Source organism: Aquarana catesbeiana, linkage group LG06 (genome assembly GCF_042186555.1).
Source record: "Aquarana catesbeiana isolate 2022-GZ linkage group LG06, ASM4218655v1, whole genome shotgun sequence".
NCBI classification, from domain to species: Eukaryota; Metazoa; Chordata; class Amphibia; order Anura; family Ranidae; genus Aquarana; species Aquarana catesbeiana.
In genome coordinates, this window is record NC_133329.1 from 184,667,766 (window position 1) to 184,688,289 (window position 20,524).

The 20,524-nt window shown below is 41.9% G+C and overlaps 1 protein-coding gene across 1 annotated transcript; it reads left to right on the plus strand.

The window, feature by feature from the left end:
- The first annotated feature begins 267 nt into the window (after positions 1 to 267).
- LOC141148050 (general transcription factor II-I repeat domain-containing protein 2-like) lies at positions 268 to 2,070 on the plus strand. The gene has a single exon (XM_073635204.1). The coding sequence runs from the start codon at positions 268 to 270 to the stop codon at positions 2,068 to 2,070; it is 1,803 nt and encodes a 600-aa protein (XP_073491305.1).
- Positions 2,071 to 20,524: the final 18,454 nt, after the last annotated feature.

Consider the following 20,524-nt stretch of genomic DNA (forward strand, 5'->3'; position numbering starts at 1 on the left):
TGCGCTGGCGGGCACTGATTTGGCTGCGCTGGCGGGCACTGATTGGGCTGTGCTAGCGGGCACTGATTGGGCTGCATTGGTGAGCATTGATGGGCACTGATCAGACTGCATTGATTGTCTCTTCTGTGTGGGCAAAGTTATTGCTGGTATATTGTTTTTGTAGCGCTATATATATATATATATATATATATATATATATATATATATATATATATATATATTATAGGTATTTTACTAATAGCAATTTGGAATCCCTAGGAAAGAATGATGTCAAGAAAAAGAAAAATTGACTCGGAGTGTAGGATATTCAAAGAACAGTGGACTTATGATTACTTTTTCATGCGGTACAAGGAAAGAGCTGTGTGTCTCATATGCCAGAATGTAGTGGCTGTGTTCAAAGAATACAATTTGCGTCGACACTATCAAACTCATCATAAAGATAAATATGATTGTTTGGTAGGAGAAGTGAGAAAATATAAAATATTAAAACTGAAAAATACATTGACAACTCAGCAAAATACTTTTGTGAAGCAGAAGCAGCTAAATATTTCATCACTGCGAGCAAGTTTTCAAGTTGCCAAGCTAATAGCGTGCACTGGCAGACCATTCGTGGAGGGAGAATTTGTAAAAGAATGTCTTCTTTCTGTTGCCAAAGAGATGTGTCCAGAGAAGACCGATTTATTTAGTACGGTGAGTCTTTCAGTACCTACAATTACACGAAGGATTGAAGAAATGGGAGACAATTTGCATCAGCATTTGCAAAACTCTGCAAAAAAACTTTCCTATTTTTCCTTGGCACTCGACGAAAGCAATGATGTTTGTGATTCTGCACAACTTCTAATTTTTATTCGTGGGACAAATGACTATTTCGAAGTCACAGAAGAGCTTGCTGCACTGCAAACCATGAAAGGAACAACTACAGGAGAAGACATCTATGAAAAGGTTTGCCAAACTGTGAATGGTTTGGAGCTGGACTGGGCTAAACTAGCAAGTGTGACAACTGATGGTGCTCCTAGCATGGTGGGGTCTAAGAAAGGAGTAATTGCTCGCATTAACCAAGAGATGGACAAACATAACCATTCTCATCCAATAGCCATACATTGCCTCATCCACCAACAAGCGCTGTGTAGTAAATCATTGAAGTGGGACTCTGTTATGAAAATTGTGGTATCTTGTGTTAACTTCATTAGAGCTCATGCACTAAACCACAGACAATTTCAGGAATTTCTGTCTGAGCTAAATGTTGCCTATGAAGATGTTCTGTACCACACAGAAGTCTGTTGGCTGAGTCGAGGGAGAGTTTTGAAACGTTTCTATGACTTACTTCCACAGATTACAGCTTTTCTGCTTTCAAAAAACAAAGAAGTACCAAAGCTCAATGATGCAGAATGGAAATGGCACCTTGCCTTTCTGACAGATGTAACAGAGCTACTCAATAGTTTCAATGTGCAACTTCAAGGAAAGGGGAAGCTCATCTGTGATATGCAATCACATGTGAAAGCATTTGAAGTAAAATTAGGCCTCCTCATCAAACAAGTGAAGGAGGAAAACTTCTGCCATCTCCCCACAACTCAAAACTTGTTAGCGGAAAAACCACTGGTTGCATTCCCAAACAAAACATGTGTGGATTCACTGGAAAAGTTGCAAAAGGAGTTCCAATGTAGATTTAAAGATCTTCATCTCCATGAACAGGACATACAACTTTTCCGTAACCCATTTTCTATTGACATTGAAAATGTGGATACAATTTACCAAATGGAACTGGCTGAACTGCAGACTTGTGACTCTCTGAAAGACGCATTCAAGACAAGCAGCCTTCCTAATTTTTATGCATCTCTCCCCTCTGAGACATATCCTATTCTCAGGAACCATGCGCTCAAAATGGCAACCATCTTTGGCAGCACTTATGTCTGTGAACAGACTTTTTCCAGAATGAAACACCTGAAATCTCCAACCAGATCTAGACTAACTGATGCACACTTACATCACTTGTTACGACTAGCAGTGACAAATATGGAACCGGACATTGACCATCTCATTAGGCAAAAGCAGGCCCATAGTTCCCATTGAATCGAATACTGGTAAGTGTTGATTTAACTTTACTTTTTCTTCATTTTAAATATTGCATTTGTTCCCGTTTTGTTTTTTCACTTCAGAATACAATATGTGCAGTGTGCATAGGTATTTGTTCATAGCTTTTTTTTTTAAACTATAGTCCGGCCCTCCAACGGTCTGAGGGATAGTGAACTGGCCCCCTGTTTAAAAAGTTTGAGGACCCCTGGTCTAGACTCTCCAAACATATACCTAAATTAGGTTTATAAGAAAGATAGGGGCTTTGAGGCCGTACACTGGCCCCAGGGACTTTTAGACGGTGCTGAAGTCAATAAAGTGAGAAATATAAGATAAAACACATCTTTTATTTAGTACTCTTTAAAAGAACAGACATTTAGTCAAAAAGTGACATTTGTGCAATAAATTTGCAAAGCAAATACAAAAGGTTTTGACATGAATACAGAGATTAATACCACTCTCTCAACATGTTTCGCTTTCCTAAGCTTCTTCAGGAGATGTATTGTGGTATTATAATCAACTATAAAGATAGAAAAATATATATATAAATAAAAATTACATGTCTGCTAATAAATTACAATTTCATGAATTTATATTGGTTTAATCATAACAGAAAATAAAAATATATATATGACAAGGGCATATTTAGACAAAATTAGTATATGTACACATAAGTATATCAACAGATAATGAGAAAAAAAAAAAAAAAAAAAATATTATATATATAACATTAGAAACTGCTTTGCGATCTTACCCGCAGAGAAAGAACTATATACTGAAAAATAAATTTGTGCTTGACTGGTGTTTTGCTCTTCAGTCTAAAAACCACTGAGAAGGCATGCAGAGAGGCATAAGAATTAAATTAAAAGAAATTGATGAATAGATGAGATTCTCTAAAAAGAGAAGCAAATCAAATACAAGAATATTAGTATTGTTGGTATAAAGAAGCTTCCAAAACATCTATAATTAAATTGGCTAATATGAATGCTAAATGTATGAATGAAAAAGTCATCCAAAGATGAACGTATACTGATATACCTTTAATAGAATCAATTCATAAGTAATTCAAAATTACATCCGAAGGATGGTGAGAAGCCAGATTGCTATATATCTGAATCGATGGTACTTATAATGCAGCAGGACGGCAGTGGAATGGGCAGCATATAGGACCAGACCGCCGACCAATCGTTAGTCGGCAACTGAACCTAGGAGTTCATCTGCAGCCTGCCACAAAGGTAACCTAAAAATATATAAATAAAAAGTAAGCTAAGCTTAGATTTCTAAGTTTCAATCACATCAGAAGAAGAGAAAGGTTTCTGATAAGAGATTTGTGGAGACATCAAGACAACTTACTAAAGATAGTTGGCACCGATCTTAGCAGCACTCACGTGAGTGAGTGAGTAATTAATTAACAGGGATCAAGTGGGTTTTGTTTCAAATAGACATGCTGGGGACAACACTCACCACACTATAAATTTGATCGATCTATTAAACAGATCTCCCCGCCAGGCTCTTATTCTGGGCCTGGATGCACAAAAGGCCTTTGATGGGTTAAGCTGGCCTTATATGTTCTCCACCCTGCGAGCGTATGGATTAAAAGCCCCTTTTTTCAAAGCTTTAGAGGCCCTATACTCACAAGTCACGACTCAAGTTCAGATGTCATCCTTTTTGTCGCATAGCCTTCCCATGACTAATGGCACTCGGCAGGGGTGTCCCCTATCCCCACTACTTTTTATCCTGTGTTTGAAACCTCTTGCTGAGTCCATTTGTACTCATCCTGATATACGTGGGGTGATGATGCGACAAAAGGAGTATAAGCTATCATTGTTTGCGGATGACATTCTGCTAACTATCACAAATCCGTTGTTGTCCCTACCCTGACTACACAAACTTCTGTCCATATTCGGTGCCATTTCTGGTTATAAGGCAAACACTACAAAAACTGAAGCTTTTCTTATGCACATACCACCATCTCTTCTATCTCAACTTAAGGAATCCTACCCCTATAGGTGGTGCTCCACCTCTCTTAAATATCTTAAATACCTGGGAATTCATATTACTCCCACCTACACCTCTCTCTACTTGGTAAATTATCCTCCCTTGATTGCAGATATCAATAAGTCTCTGCAAAGCTGGTCTAAGTATCCCCTCTCCCTCCTTGGCAGCATTAATGTACTGAAAATGTCCATCCTGCCGAGGCTCTTATACTACTTTGAAACCTTACCAGTTGCTGTCCCCCTTCCCAACTTAAGGCTATCCAGAGAAATTTTCAGAAATTTATTTGGAATGATAAGACACATCGCATTGCAAGTTCAGTTGTCCTTGCTTTGAGATCTAGGGGCGGCCTGGGGGCACCGGATATTGCTAAATACTATTACGCCTCGCACCTAAGGACCATTGCCACCTGGTCCAGCTTACAGGCTTTTAGTCACTGGGCTGACATTGAGAAGGGGGTGTTGTATCCGGTCCATCCATGCTCCTTAGTCTGGTCTCATTCGCCCTATATAGACCCCATTTTTAGACGTCAATGTACGCCACCAATGAGTTTCACAATAACCATATGGCGTAAATGCCTTAAGAACTTCTCTCTTTCTTCCTCCTGTTCTCCTCTTACAAATGTATTATTTAATCCATCTATACCTGATAGTTTATCCTTGGGACGTATTCTCCCTTGGATAAATAATTCCTTATTTCAGCTCCAAAACTTGGTCCACCCAATTTCTTGTAGGTTTCATACTTTTGATTCTCTCCGCAAAAAGTTTGACATACCTCTACACCAGTTTCATTTTTATCTGCAATTTAGGCACTTCTTTCACTCTCAGGCTCCGCTTCTGACTCTTGAAAAACCCACCCTCTTTGAATATATATGTGCACAGGGCCTTTGCCAACTACATTTAGTCTCATCCATCTACAACATCCTCCAGGAGTCAACCCCCCCTCACTGAGGACACGCATTTGTATATGAGAAGATGGGCCCATCTGATAGGTCAGTCCATCAGCTCTCAGATGTGGGATAGGATCTGGTCCTCTACTTTCAAGTCCTCTAAATGTGTCCTACAAAGGGAGACATCCATTAAGATCCTCATGCACTGGTATAAGACCCCAGAAGTCATCCATAAATATGACCCTTCGAGCTCAGCTGACTGTTGGCGATGTGGGCAAGCTGTGGGATCTATATTTCATACCTTTTGGCAATGTGCTCTGATACAGCCCTTTTGGCATGAAGTGATGTTGCTAATACAGAAAGTGGTGGAGGTATCTCTACCGCTTGACCCACTACATTACTTACTGGTCCTTCCTTTTTCAGGTATTACTAAAAAAAGCAATAGGCTAATTTCTTACATCCTCCTTGCTGCTAAGAGAAGGATTCCTTTATGCTGGCTATCCAATACCCCCCCACCATGGTCCAGACTTCTTCAGCTTATTGCAGAGGCTCGCAGAATGGAATATATGATGGCCATTGTGCATGATACTATACCCCGATTTGACAAAATCTGGGAGTCTTGGGATAGTTCACAATATGGGGCGCAAGTTCCGTCCATTGAGTCCTGAAATCTTCATGCTCCATTCTCTGACTCTACTTACAGAGACTCACCTCCCTCCCATTCTTCCCAGGTATATAGTAAATTGATATCCTCTGGAGTTTCCTGACCATATTTATATACCCTAAATGAGCTTTGCCTTACATGTATGACCTCTGTATATGTTTTTGCTATGCTTATAAGTTGATGTACATTCTCTATATTAAGATGTGCAGTACACTTCTGTGTTCTACCTTTGTGGACATTTTTTTTGTGTTTTAAATCTACGATTCGTTCCTGTACTCAAACGTTCTGTAATCTTTTCATTGAAAAAATTTAATAAAAATGTAATAAAAAAAAAAACATCTGTTGTCAGAAATTCCGACAGCAAATGTCCGATGGAGCCTACACATGGACGGAACTTCCGACAACAAGTTCACATCGAACATTTGTTGTCGGAAATTCCGATCATGTGTAAGCAGCTTTTTATAGCTTTCAGCTCCTCTCCACAAACTCACAGCTTAGCCATGCTGTTCTCACTCATCTCATATTTATCACAATTAGATGTTAGCTCACATACTTTCTCCCATTCTTTCACAGTCTCTTCCACACTCTCCAGCCCTGCCGGTTGTCCCTGCCTGGTGGCCTTCGCAGGTGCCTGTCCCAATCGGGCTACCGTGGCTTGCGGTCTCTTGGGGTGTGCTCTCTGCCTCAACCCCGGGGGAGACTCTATGGACCCAGACCAATACTGCATTTTACATATAGATCATCATTTATGCATTATTTGTGAGTATTTAGCAAGATACATTTTCAGTGTACCTCTCCTATAAATATCTGTTTATATATTAATATATATAAACAGATATTTATCTGTTTATATATTAATTGTCTCAATACAGCCAAATTGCATCGGACTCCTGATGATTGGTTTCAAGCCAAGAAACGCGTTGAGTTAATAACTATTGATGCACTCATTCACTGTACAATGTACTTTGTATTTTGTATTTTTTATTGTAACTGTACTACCAGTATTGGAACTTTGTCTGCTAATATACTGTTGTAAACATGCTCAACTATGGTCTAAGATGTGTACTTCTATGATTTTATCTCGCTTAAGTACCTATGCCATTAAACTTTTATACCATGATTATCCTACAATACTATCTGTGGACATTACATTGTATAGCACTTATCGTTACTATTTACACCATAACACATACCATTCAGCACAACACACTCACTAACATGCCTCATGCAAAGTCCCGCTTCCATCCTCTAATTTCTTTGTACTCATTGGGATGGAGGCATGTTGGTACTCTCTGCAAAAACAGTGTGGATAGGTTACAACCCTTTAGATATACGATAACTGGGGTGGTAGACACCCGTTTTTTGTGACCTGATCAATCCACCTATTTATATTTACACATACTTATCATAATTTACCCCTTGTATATTTCCAGTTACCTTGCTCTACTTTTTATTCTACTGACTTCTAATCTTTTATGCTGACCTCTTTTGTCATTTTTCTTCTTCTTTTTCTTGCTGCATTATGATTCATTTGTTAGAGACCTACGGTCCCCCTCTTGCTTATTGAGCTATTTCAATGCAAGAGTCGCATATATATTTCTATTCTTTATAATCGCTTTTGCTTATTGATTTCATCTAACATATACAATTAGAACCATGTTTCCTCCTACCCATTTTTCCACTTTTTCTCCCTTTTTTAATCTCTCTACCATACACTTTTCAACACAGTATAACACAACTCTGTGTTTGTCTTGTCCCTTACGCCATATAGTAACTTTCATAATCAATACATATATATTTATCCCATGTAACACTTCTCCTTCTTTCTTAGTTTTCGTTATTTTCCCCTTAGCCAAACCAACACTGATTTAATTCAGGGCTAAAGCTGCTTTTCCTATTTTTTTATTTTTTTGTTTTGTTCTTCTTTAGTCAGACAAATACTGATTCAATTCAGGGCTAAAGTTTTTGTTATTTTGTTGTTCTCCTTTAGTCAGATAAACAACTGATTCAATTCAGGGCTAAAGTTCTTTCTTAGTTTTTGTAATTTTGTGTTTTTTACTGTTTTTCTTTAGTCAGACAATTACTGATTTAATTCAGGGCTAAAGTTTCCCTTATATCCTACACTTCCTTGCACAGTGATCACATTCCGTGCAAAGAGTGTGTGTATACTTTGTTGCTTTTCTTTGCTACACTGATTTTATTCAAGGCAAAGAAATACTTGTTCTAGCTTTTGTTTATGTACTCATTACTGAGTTGCTTTTGGTTTGTTTCTTTCCCACCTTTCCAGTCCCTACATTGTCATCCATTTATTTATTTCTTATACACATTTGGTGCTGGGATCCGTCTGGTCTATTCCCCGGGGTTGCGATGCGCCCAGTCCAGGACCCGTCATTCTCCTGTTCATTAAGTGGGCGGGCCCTGGCCTTAGAGCATCGGCGTCATGCTCCCCACATCCCGTCTGCGGCGTCATCACCGCCGCATGCGGGACTGTTGGTGGTTTTCCATCGCCGGGCTCAGGCACTAACATGCCTCATGCAAAGTCCCGCTTCCATCCTCTAATTTCTATGACCTCTGTATATGTTTTTGCTATGCTTATAAGTTGATGTACATTCTCTATATTAAGATGTGCAGTACACTTCTGTGTTCTACCTTTGTGGACATTTTTTTTGTGTTTTAAATCTACGATTCGTTCCTGTACTCAAACGTTTTGTAATCTTTTCATTGAAAAAATGTAATAAAAATGCAATTTAAAAAAAAAACATCTGTTGTCAGAAATTTCGACAGCAAATGTCCGATGGAGCCTACACATGGACGGAACTTCCGACAACAAGTTCACATCGAACATTTGTTGTCTGAAATTCTGATTGTGTGTACGCAGCATTAGTCTTGTGCCACAGACGCTCAAGAGCGCGACTACGTTTTTTGAGAATTTTAGTGTCATCTGTTTGCCAGGGTTGTAGGGGTCTAGGCCTGATTCTGCGTGTAGTGAGGGGAGCGAGCTTGTCCAGGGTGGAGGACAGAGATTTATTGTAGATGGAAGTGGATTGGTGGGGCAGGACAGGGGAGAGATTTTATCATAGAGGTAGTCAGTAGCAGATAAGAACAGAGAAGAGTTGAAGTTGCAAAAGTTTCTACAGGTGATGGTTAGGCGATTGGAGGGAAAGGTGGTGGAAGACAGGGGGAGAGAGAAACTAATAAGGTGGTGGTCGGAGAGAGGAAAAGGAGTGTTTGAGAAGTTGCATGGAGTGTATAGGTAGGAGAATACAAGGTCAAATGTGTTGCCATCAGAGTGAGTAGAAGCCTGTACCCATTGCTTCAGGTCAAATGAAGAGGTTAGACAAAGAAGTTTAGAAGTAGAAGGAGTGTTTGTATTAGCAGGGATGTTGAAATCACGATAAGAATTGTGGGAATTTCTGAAGAGAGAAAGTAGGGTAGCCAGGCAGAAAACTCATCAAGGAAAGTTGATAATGGTCCAGGGGGCCAGTAGATCACAGCAATTCTTAGAGAATTGGGGAGGAGAGACATATACAGTGAGCTTCAAATGATGAGAGGGAAAGAGAGGGAGGAGAGTGAATAACCCGGAAGGTGCTCTGGGGGGATAGGAGGAATCCCACTCCACCTCCCTTGCATCCATTAGGCCTAGGGGAGTGAGTCCAGTGAAGGCCACCCTGGGAGAGGGAAGCAGGAGAAGGGGTGTCAGATTCATGGAGCCAGGTTTCGGTGACAGCAAGTAGGTTAAAGGAATTAGTGACAAAGAGGTTATGAACAGCGGTGAGTTTGTTGCAGACAGAGCGGGCGTTCCAGAGGGCACAGGAGAGAGGGAGGCTGGGGTTGGGAAGAAGAGGAATGGAGACTAATTTGCATAGATTGCGACTACTGCCAGAGGGTGTAGGGTGATGGTGATAGGTGTGTTGGGTACAGTTAAATAAGGGAGGCCCAGGGTTTGGGGAAATATCTCCAGTGGTTAGAAGCAGAAAAGTAAGGGAGGTAATATGAAAATACGATTTGTATGAGGGGACATGCTTCAGTATCCTGGGGGGTTTGTTAACAAGTGGGCTTAGAGTTAGAAAGAGGTGATGAGTGCAGTAATAGGGGGAGGGGAGAAGTGAGGGTGATATGTACAAATTGTGGGGTGGAAAAGAGGGGTGAAGAAAATAGATTTTGAGGAGAGAGGCTGCAATTGTGAAAAAGATGAGAGGTAAAGAGTGCATGTTTCAGAGAGGAAGGTATGATAATTTGGAAATGAGGTCACCTGCAGTCTGCTGTGGTTTGCTTTGTGCAAATCGCTGCAGTGCGGAAGTGCCACTTATTTAAAAAGCCCCACTTCTTTGGAAGAACCCCTGCATGTGCAGCCCCCTACATGTGTTCCCCCGTAAAGAGTATATACTGTATAATACAATGCAGCATATATAGTGCCGTCATTGCAGTATATAAAATAGAGTGGAGAATATATAGTGCAGTCAGTGTAATATATATAATACAGTGCATGGTATATAGTGCAAGTATATATATGCGCGTTTTTCCAAAAATATTTTGTTACTGCTACGCAAATACCCTTTGACATAAAAAATTGCAACACCCACCAATGTATTCTCTAGGGCCTCTGCTAAATATATATATATATATATATATATATATATATATATATATATATATATATACATACACACAGTTGTGCTCATAATTTTGCATACCCTGGCAGAATTTATGTTATCTTGGCCATTTTTCAGAGACTATGGGGTTATTTACGAAAGGCACTTGGTAGTGCAGTCGCTCTAAATCTAAGGGGTAGATATGAAATGAGGGGAAGCTCTGCTGATTTTATCTTTCAATCATGTGCAAGCTAAAATGCTGTTTTTTATTTTCCTTGCATTTCCCCCTTGGATCTACTGCGACTTTACCTCCAAGTGCACTTGCAGGGCAAAGTGGATTTTCCTTTAGTAAATAACCCCCTATGAATGATAACATAAAAACATTTCTTTCACTCATGGTTAGTGTTTGGTTGAAGCCATTTATTATCAATCAACAGTGTTTACTCTTTTTAAATCATAATCGCAACAAACTACCCAAATGACCCTGATCAAAAGTTTACATACCCTGGTCACAAGTTGACACAAGGGGGGTTATTTACGTAAGGCAAATCGACTTTGCACTGCAAGTGCACTTGGAAGTGCAGTCGCTCTAAATCTAAGGGGCAGATCTGAAATGTGTTGAAGCTCTGCTGATTTTATCATCCAATCATGTGCAAGCTAAAATGCTGTTTTTTATTCTCCTTGCGTGTCCCCCTCAGATCTACAGTGACTATACTTCCAAGTGCACTTTCAGTGCACTTTCAGGTCTACTTGCAGTGCAAAGTGGACTTTCCTTTAGTAAATAACCCCCAAGGTGTTTGATTGGCTATTAAAAGTAACCATCCTCACCTGTGACCTGTTTGCAATTAGTAATTAGTAATTTGTGTGTTTGTGTAGAAGGTCAATGAGTTTCTGGACTCCTGACAGACCCTTGCATCTTTCATCCAGTGCTGCACTGATGTTTCTGGATTCTGAGTCATGGGGAAAGCAAAAGAATTGTCAAGGAATCAGTGTATAAAACAGGAAAGGGATTTAAAAAAAGATATCCAAGGTATTGAAAATGCCAATCAGCAGTTTTCAAACTCTAATCAAGAAGTGGAAAATGAGGGTTCTGTTGAAACCAAAGCACGGTCAGGTAGACCAACTAAAATTTCAGCCACAGCTGCCAGGAAAATTGTTCGGGATGCAAAGAAAACCCCACAAATAACTTCAGGTGAAATACAGGACTCTCTGATAACATGTGGTGTGGCTGTTTCAAGATGCACAATAAGGAGGCACTTGAAGAAAGATGGGCTGCATAGTCGAGTCGCCAGAAGAAAGCCATTACAGGGGGTCCCCGGGTTACAAACAAGTTACTGACTGTAGGTTTGTTCTTAAGTTGAATCTGTTTGTAAGTCGGAACAGGTACATTTTTTAAGTGTAGCTCCAGCCAAAAAAATATTTTTAAGCTTTTTGGATAGCATAGGGAAGGGTTATCACCCCTATAACATTTGTTTTGCTGTCTGTGCCTCTGTTCCGAAGATTTCACCTCATTTTCTGTCCCAGTGACAATTGGATTTTGAAAATTTTGGGTTGTTGTGGAAACAAGCCTTAGTGATAAAGCATCAGTGGAGGAACCTTTTCCCCATAATAGCTCTTACAGGAGTGAATTTCCCTTCCTAGGGGTAGATTTTCTCTCACTTCCTGTTGTCTCCCTCCATTTGTAAGTAGGAGTCATTTGTAAGTCGGATGTTTGTAACTAGTGGAACCCCTGTACTATGCAAATGCCATAATAACAATACGCCAAACAGTATAGAGACAAGTCTCAAACCTTCTGGCACAAAGTCATTTGGAGTGATGAGACCAAAATTTTGCTTTTTGGCCACAACCATAAACACTACATATGGAGAAGAGTCAACAAGGCCTATTATGAAAGGTACACGATTCCTACTGTGAAACACGGAGGTGGATCGCTGATGTTTTGGGGATGTGTGAGCTACAAAGGCACAGGAAATTTGGTCAAAATTAATGGCAAGATGAATGCAGTATGTTATCAAAAAATACTGGAGGAACATTTGCATTCATCAGCCAGGAAGCTGCACATGAGACGTACTTGGACCTTCAGTTCTGGTATGAAATTTAAAGGGAACCCCGCGCCAAAAAAAAAAAAAATAAAACAAGGCGTGGGGTCCCCCCAAAAATCCATACCAGACCCTTATCTGAGCACGCAACCTGGCAGGCCACAGGAAAAGAGTGGGGGATGAGAGAGAGCCCCCCTCCTGAACCGTACCAGGCCACACATGCCCTCAACATTGGGAGGGTGCTTTGGGGTAGCCCCCCAAAACACCTTATTGATGAGAACAAGGGCCTCATCCCCACAACCCTGGCCAGTGGTTGTGGGGGTCTGCGGGCGGGGGGCTTATCGGAATCTGGAAGCCCCCTTTAATAAGGGGACCCCCAGATCCCGGCCCTCCCCCCTGTGTGAAATGGTAAGGGGTACCTACCATTTCACAAAAAAAGTGTCAAAAATGTTAAAAATGACAAGAGACAGTTTTTGACAATTCCTTTATTTAAATGCTTCTTCTTTCTTCTTTCTTCTATCTTCCTTCTGTTTCTTCCTCCATCTTCTTTTTCTTCTGGTACTTCTGGTTCTTCCTCCGGTGTTCTCGTCTGGTATCTCCTCCGCAGCGTCGGCGTCTTCTTCCCTTCTTCTCCTCTGGCCGCTCCGCATCCATGATGGCATGGAGGGAGGCTCCCACTCTTCTCTTCATCCTCTTCTCTTCATCTTCTTCTCTTCATCTTCTTCTCTTCATCTTCTTTTTGGGCCACTCCGCATCCATGATGGCATGGAGGGAGGCTCCCGCTGTGTGACGCTTCTCCTCTTCTGATGGTTCTTAAATAACGGGGGGGCCACCTGGTGACTCCGCCCCCCTCTGACGCATGGTGACTTGACGGGACTTCCCTGTGGCATTCCCCGTGACGCCACAGGGAAGTCCCGTCAAGCCACCGTGCCTCAGAGGGGGCGTCACACAGCGGGAGCCTCCCTCCATGCCATCATGGATGCGGAGCGGCCCGAAAAGAAGATGAAGAGAAGAAGATGAAGAGAAGAAGATGAAGAAAAGAAGATGAACAGAAGAGCGGGAGCCTCCCTCCATGCCATCATGGATGCGGAGCAGCCCGAGGAGAAGAAGGGAAGAAGACGCCGATGCCGCGGAGGAGATGCCAGACAAGAACACTGGAGGAAGAACCAGAAGAAGAAGATGGAGGAAGAAACCGAAGGAAGATAGAGGAAAGAAGAAAGAAGAAGCATTTAAATAAAGGAATTGTCAAAAACTGTCTCTTGTCATTTTTAACATTTTTGACAGTTTTTTAGTGAAATGGTAGGGGTAATCCCTTACCATTTCACACAGGGGGGAGGGCCGGGATCTGGGGGTCCCCTTGTTAAAGGGGGCTTCCAGATTCCGATAAGTCCCCCGCCCGCAGACCCCCACAACCACCGGCCAGGGTTGTGGGGATGAGGCCCTTGTTCTCATCAACATGGGGAGAAGGTATTTTGGGGGGCTACCCCAAAGCACCCTCCCAATGTTGAGGGCATGTGTTCTGGTAGGGTTAAGGAAGGGGGGCGCTCTCTCATCCCCCCCTCTTTTCCTGCGGCCTGCTAGGTTGCGTGCTCAGATAAGGGTCTGGTATGGATTTTTGGGGGGACCCCATGCCATTTTTTTATTTTGGCGCGGGGTTCCCCTTAAAATCCATACCAGACCTCAAGGGTCTGGTATAGATTTTGAGGGGGACCCCACGCCATTTTTTAAAAAAATTTTGGCCGAGGGGCCTGGTATGGAATTTAGTGGGTCCCCACGTCATTTTTTTTTTAATTGTGGTTTGGGGTTCCCCTGTGGGGAATTCCCATGCCGTTTTTATCAATGAACTTCTATGTGTATTGTCGGACCGGCAATGCATTAATAGCCGTGAGTAGTTTTAAATGACTTTTTTTCCTTTGAAATGTCATTTTGCTATCAGACTGTTCTAAACACGGGAAACATGCGCCCCTTTACAGGCATACTATAGACACCCCCCAGGTACGAAATTTAAAGGGATATTACACTTTTATTGTTTCAGTTTAAGCATTATTAAAATCACTGCTCCCGAAAAAACGGACGTTTTTAGAACTTTTTTTTGCATTGATCCATGTCCCCTGGGGCAGAACCCAGGTCCCCAAACACTTTTTATGACAATAACTTGCATATAAGCCTTTAAAATTAGCACTTTTGATTATTCATGTTTGTGTCCCATAGACTTTAACGGTGTTCGCGTGTTCGAACAAATTTTTTGCCTGTTCGCAAGTTCTGGTGCGAACCGAACAGGGGGGTGTTCGGCTCATCCCTACTTGTCGCATGCACTGCCCACGTGAACGTCGCTCATGCACGCCCCTAGGGCACGCACAGAGCGGCGATCGGGGATGAGGCTTGTCACCCTGACGCAGCTCAACCCTCATCGCAGTAAAGAACCAATGAAATTGGCTCTTTACCATGTGACTGGCTGTGTCCAATCACAGCCAGTCACAGAATGTCAACAAACCGCGGTAACGAGATGTTACAGGGTTCTCCTCCTCAAACACAGATCGTGTGTGAGAAGGAGATTGCGTTACTGTTCACAGTGCACACCAACCACACTGATTCCCCCTAATAAAGAGGACCTGTCACCAGCCATCAAAGTACCTGTCATCACCCATCAAAGTACCTGTCATCACTCACCAAAGTACTTGGCACTACCCATCAAAGTACCTGTCATAGTCCATCTGAGTACCCGAGTACCTGTCACAGCCCATCTGAGTACCAGTCACAGTTCATCTGAGTACCTGTCACAGCCCATCTGAGTACCTGAGTACCTGTCACAGCCCATCTGAGTACCCGAGTACCTGAGTACCTGTCACAGAAAATCTGAGTACCCGAGTACCTGAGTACCTGTCACAGCCCATCTGAGTACCCGAGTACCTGAGTACCTGTCACAGTATATCTAAGTACCTGAGTACCTGTCACAGCCCATCTGAGTACCTGTCACAGTATATCTGAGTACCCAAGTACCTGAGTACCTGTCTCAGTCCATCTGAGTACCTGAGTACCTGTCACAGCCCATCTGAGTACCCGAGTACCTAAGCACCTGTCACAGCCCATCTGAGTACCCTAAAACCTGAATACCAGTCACAGTATATCTGAGTACCTGAGTACCTGTCACAGTTCATCTGAGTACCCGAGTACCTGTCACAGCCCATATGAGTACCTGAGTACCTGTCATAGTTCATCTGAGTATCTGAGTACATGTCACAGTTCACCAGAGTACCCGAGTACCTGTCACAGTCCATCTGAGTACCTGAGTACCTGTCACAGTCCATCTAAGTATCCGAGTACCTGTCACAACCCATCTGAGTACCTGTCACTGCCCATCTAAGTACTTGTCACCACCATCAGAGTACCCAAGTACCAGTCACTAGCCCATCAGAGTACCCGAGTACCTGTCACCAGGCCATCAGAGTACCCGAGTACCTGTCCCCAGGCCATCAGAGTACGTGAGTACCTGTTACCAGCCCATCAGAGTACCCGAGTACCAGTCACCAGCCCATCAGAGTAACCGAGTACCTGTCTCCAGCCCATCAGAGTACCCGAGTACCTATCTGCAGCCCATGCCTCATAGAATATATGTTGGGGTGTTTGCTTTCCAAAATGGGGTTATTTTGTGGGTAATTCCACTGTCCTGGTGCTCAAGGACCTTCAAAAGTGTGATGGGTAGGAATGAAATTGGATAATTTATGTGTGATTTATGCTCCTAGAACACCTGAAGGTACTACTTTAATGTTGGACCTCTGTATATGGTCAGGCTGTGTAAAAGTCTCACACATGTGGTAATGCCATACTCAGGAGGTGTAGCAGAATGTGTTTTGGGGTGTAATTTTTGCTATATACATGCTATGTGTTAGAAATATCTTATACATTGACAACATTGTGTAAAAAAAAAAAAGATTTTCATTTTCTTTCCACATTTTCTGGAGACTTGTGTAAATTTATTTATTTATTTATTTCAGGTACTTATATAGCGCTGTCAATTTATGCAGCGCTTTACATATACATTGTACATTCACATCAGTCCCTACCCTTAAGGAGCTTACAATCTAAGGTCCCTAACTCACATTCATACATACTAGGGACAATTTAGACAGGATCCAATTGACCTACCAGCATGTCTTTGGAGTGTGGGAGGAAACCGGAGTACCCGGAGGAAACCCACGCAGGCACAGGGAGAACATGCAAACTCCAGGCAGGTAGTGTCATGGTTGGGATTCGAACCAGCAACCCTTCTTACTGCTAGGCGAAAGTGCTATCCACTGCACCACTGTGCCGCCCTAATTAACTGTTCAAAAGACTCATAACACCTCATAGAATATGTATTTGAGTGTTTGTTTTCCAAAATGGGGTCATTTTGTGGGTAATTCCCCTGTCCTGGTGCTCCAGGGCTTTCAAAAGTGTAATAAGTCCTTAGGAAATTAGAGGTGTAATTTATGCTCCAAAAATGCCTGATGGTGCTTCCTGCATGTTGGGCCTCTGTATGTGGCCAGCCAGGCTGCATAAAAGTCTCACACATGTGGTATTGCCATACTCAGGAGGAGTAGCAGAATGTATTTTGGGGTGTCATTTTTGCAATATACATTCCTTGAGTTAGAAATATCTTATAAACTGACCACTTTGTGTAAAAAAAATATGTTTTCATCCTCTTTCCACGTTTTCCGAAGACTTGTGGAAAAAAATGAACTGTTCAAAAGACTCATTATGCCTCATAGAATAGACGTTGGGGTGTTTGCTTTCCAAAATGGGGTAATTTTGTGGGTAATTCCACTGTCCTGGTGCTCCAGGGCCTTCACAAATATAATAGGTCATAGGAAATTAGAGGTGTAATTTATGCTACTAGAACCCCTGATGGTGCTCCCTGCATGTTGGATCTCTCTGTGTGGCCAGGCTGTGTAAAAGTCACACACATGAGGTATCGCCATACTCAGGAGGAGTAGCAGAATGTATTTTAGGGTGTAATTGGAAGTATGCATATGCTGTGTGTGAGAAATAACTTGTTTTTATGACAATTTTGTAAAAAAAAATCTTAATTTTCCCAGGAATTGTGGGAAAAAATTACAACTTCAAAAAACTCACCATGCCTCTTACTAAATATCTTTGATTGTCTATTTTTCAAAAAGGGGTCATTTGGGGGGGATTTGTACTTTCTTGACATTTCAGGGCCTCAAGAAATGAAATAGGCCATCAGTGCATCAGGTGTGATCAGGTGTGATCAATTTTCAATGATTTGCACCATAGCTTGTAGACTCTATAACTTTCACAGAGACTAAATAATATCCACTAATTTGGGTTATTTTTTTACAAAGGAGATGTAGCAGTATAATTTTTGTGAACAATTTGTGAACAAAAATGACTTATTTGCAAAATGTTATCATAGAAACTAAAAAAAAGTGTTTTTTTTTCAAAATTTTCACTATTTTTTCACTTATGTCGCAAAAACTAAAAAACCCAGTGGTGAATAAATACCACCAAAAGAAAGATCTATTTGTATGAAAAAAATGATACAAATTTTGTTTGGGTACAGTGTTGTATGACTGAGTAACTGGCATTCAAAGTGTGAGAATGCTGAAAGCTAAAAATTGGTCTGGGAAGGGTGTATAAATGTCCTGTATTGAAGTGGTTAATAACTGGGGTATGTAAACGTTTGATCAGGGTCATTTGGGTAGTTTCTGTTGTGATTATGATTTAAAAAGAGTAAACAGTTGCTTGATAATAAATGGCTTCAGCCAAACACTAACCATGAGTGAAAGAAAAGTTTTTGTGTCATCATTCATATTCTCTGAAAAATGGCCAAGAAATCATAAATTCTGCCAAGGTATGTAAACTTATACTATCTATCTATCTATCTATCTATCTATCTATCTATCTATCTATCTATCTATAATTTTTGGGGGTCCTAAGTATTCTTTTCTAGAAAAAAATACAGATTTTTAAATGTAAACAAAGTGCCAGAAAAGACCTGGAGCTGGACTGGTTGGAATCAGCCCAGACAGTGAAAAAGTCTCACACATATTAGACATGTGAACTGTCAATAAATTTGTTTCATTTTGTTCCATTTCGTATTAGAATTAGTTCATATTTCTTAATTCGTGTCCGAAATTCAATTTGGATTCGTATGAAATACGAATTTTCGTTAGGTTCGTTAACTTTTTGTAGCAATTACGAACGTTCATTATGATGAATTTTAGAAAAGCAAAAAATACCAAATTCGAAAGCTGCAAAACACCCTTTAAAAGTCTATGGGAGAAATCAAAAGTGGTAATTTTAAAGGTTAATATGCAAGCTATTGTCCTAAAAAGTGTTTGGGGACCTGTGTCCTGCCCCAGGGGACATGTATCAATGCAAAAAAAGTTTTAAAAAAGGCCATTTTTTCGGGAGCAGTGATTGTAATAATACTTGAAGTGAAACAATAAAAGTGAAATATTCCTTTAAATTTCATACCTGGGGGTTGTCTATAGTATGCATGTAAAGTGGTGCTTTTTTCCAATGTTTAGAACAGTCCCACAGCAAAATGACATTTCTAAAGGAAAAAAAGTCATTTAAAAGTACTAGCGGTAGCGCCAGCAGCTATAATACATTGTCGGGTCTCTGCAATACACATAAAAGTCATTAAAAAAAAGGCCTGGGGTTCCCCCACAGTGCATTACCAGGCCCTTTGGGTCTGGTATGAATATTAAGGGGAACCCTGAACCAAAATAAAAAAAAAATGTGTGGGGTTCCCCCCAAATTCCATACCAGGCCCTTCAGGTCTAGTATGGATATTAGGGGAACCCCACACCAAAATTTAAAAAAAAAAGGTGTGAGGGTCAACCTCAAAATCCATAACAGACCCTTTTCAGAGCACGCAACCTGGCAGGCCACAGGAAAAGAGGGTGGAATGGGAGAGTGCCCCCCTGAACCATACCAGGCCACATGCCCTCAACACGGGAAGGAAGTCCCCATGTTGATGGGGACAAGGGCCTCATCCCCACAACCCTTGCCCGGTGGTTGTGGGGGTCTGCGGACGGGGGGCTTATCGGAATCTGGAAGCCCACTTTAACAAGGGGACTCCCAGATCCCACCCCCCCGTGTGAAATGGTAATGAGGTACAAATGTACCCCTACCATTTCACAAAAAAGTGTCAAAAGTGTTAAAAAAGACAAGAGACGGTTTTTGACAATTCCTTTATTAATGTTTTCTTCTTTCTCCGCTTCTTCTTCCATCCTCTTCTGGTCTTCATTCGGCTTTCTTCCTCCATCTTGTTCTTCCCCCACTTCTTCCTCTTCTTCTTACTCCGATCCTCTGCTTCTTCCTTCGGTCTTCTCATCCGGCATCTTCCTCCATGGCTTCTTCCCCGCTTCGTTCTCTGGAGAGTCCGGATGATCCGCCTCAATGGGAAGCTCGCACTGTGTGACACTTCTGTTCTTCTGACGGTTCTTATATAACTGAGGGCGGGGCCACCTGGTGACCCCGCCCCCTCTGATGCACGGAGACTTCCCTATGGCTTTCCCCGTGGTCAGAGAGGAAAGCCATAGGGAAGTCCCCATGCCTCAAAGGGGGCGGGGTCACCGGGTGGCCCTGCCCTCAGTTATATAAGAACTGTCAGAAGAACAGAAGCGTCACACTGCGGGAACCTCCCATGGATGCGGATAGTCTGAAGAACGAAGCGGGGAAGAAGAAGCCGGAGGAAGATGCGGACGAGAAGACTGAAGAAAGAAGCAGAGGATCAGAGGAAGAAGCGGAAGAAGCAGGGGAAGAACAAGATGGAGGAAGAAAAACGAATGAAGACCAGAAGCAGATGGAAGAAGAAGCGGGGAAAGAAGAAGACATTAATAAAAGAGTTGTCAAAAACCGTCTCTTGTCTTTTTTAACATTTTTGACACTTTTTTTGTGAAATGGTAGAGGTACATTTGTACCCCATTACCATTTCACACGGGGGGCAGGATCTGGGGGTCCCCTTGTTAAAGGGGGCTTCCGGATTCTGATAAGCCCCCCTCCCGCAGACCCCCACAACCACCGGGCAAGGGTTGTGGGGATGAGGCCCTTGTCCCCATCAACATGGGGACATCCTCCCCATGTTGAGGGCATGTGGCCTGGTACGGTTCAGGAAGGGGTCCCCCCTCTTTTCCCGTGGCCTGCCAGGTTGTGTGTTTAAATAAGGGTCTAGTATGGATTTTTAGGGGGATCCCACACCATTTTTAAAATTTTGGCACAAGGTTTCCCTTAAAAGGGCCTGGTATGGAATTTGGGGGGACTCCAC

Excerpts from the sequence above, each read along its gene's own strand:
- LOC141148050 (XM_073635204.1), top strand. The coding sequence starts at position 268 with ATGTCAAGAAAAAGAAAAATTGACTCGGAGTGTAGGATATTCAAAGAA.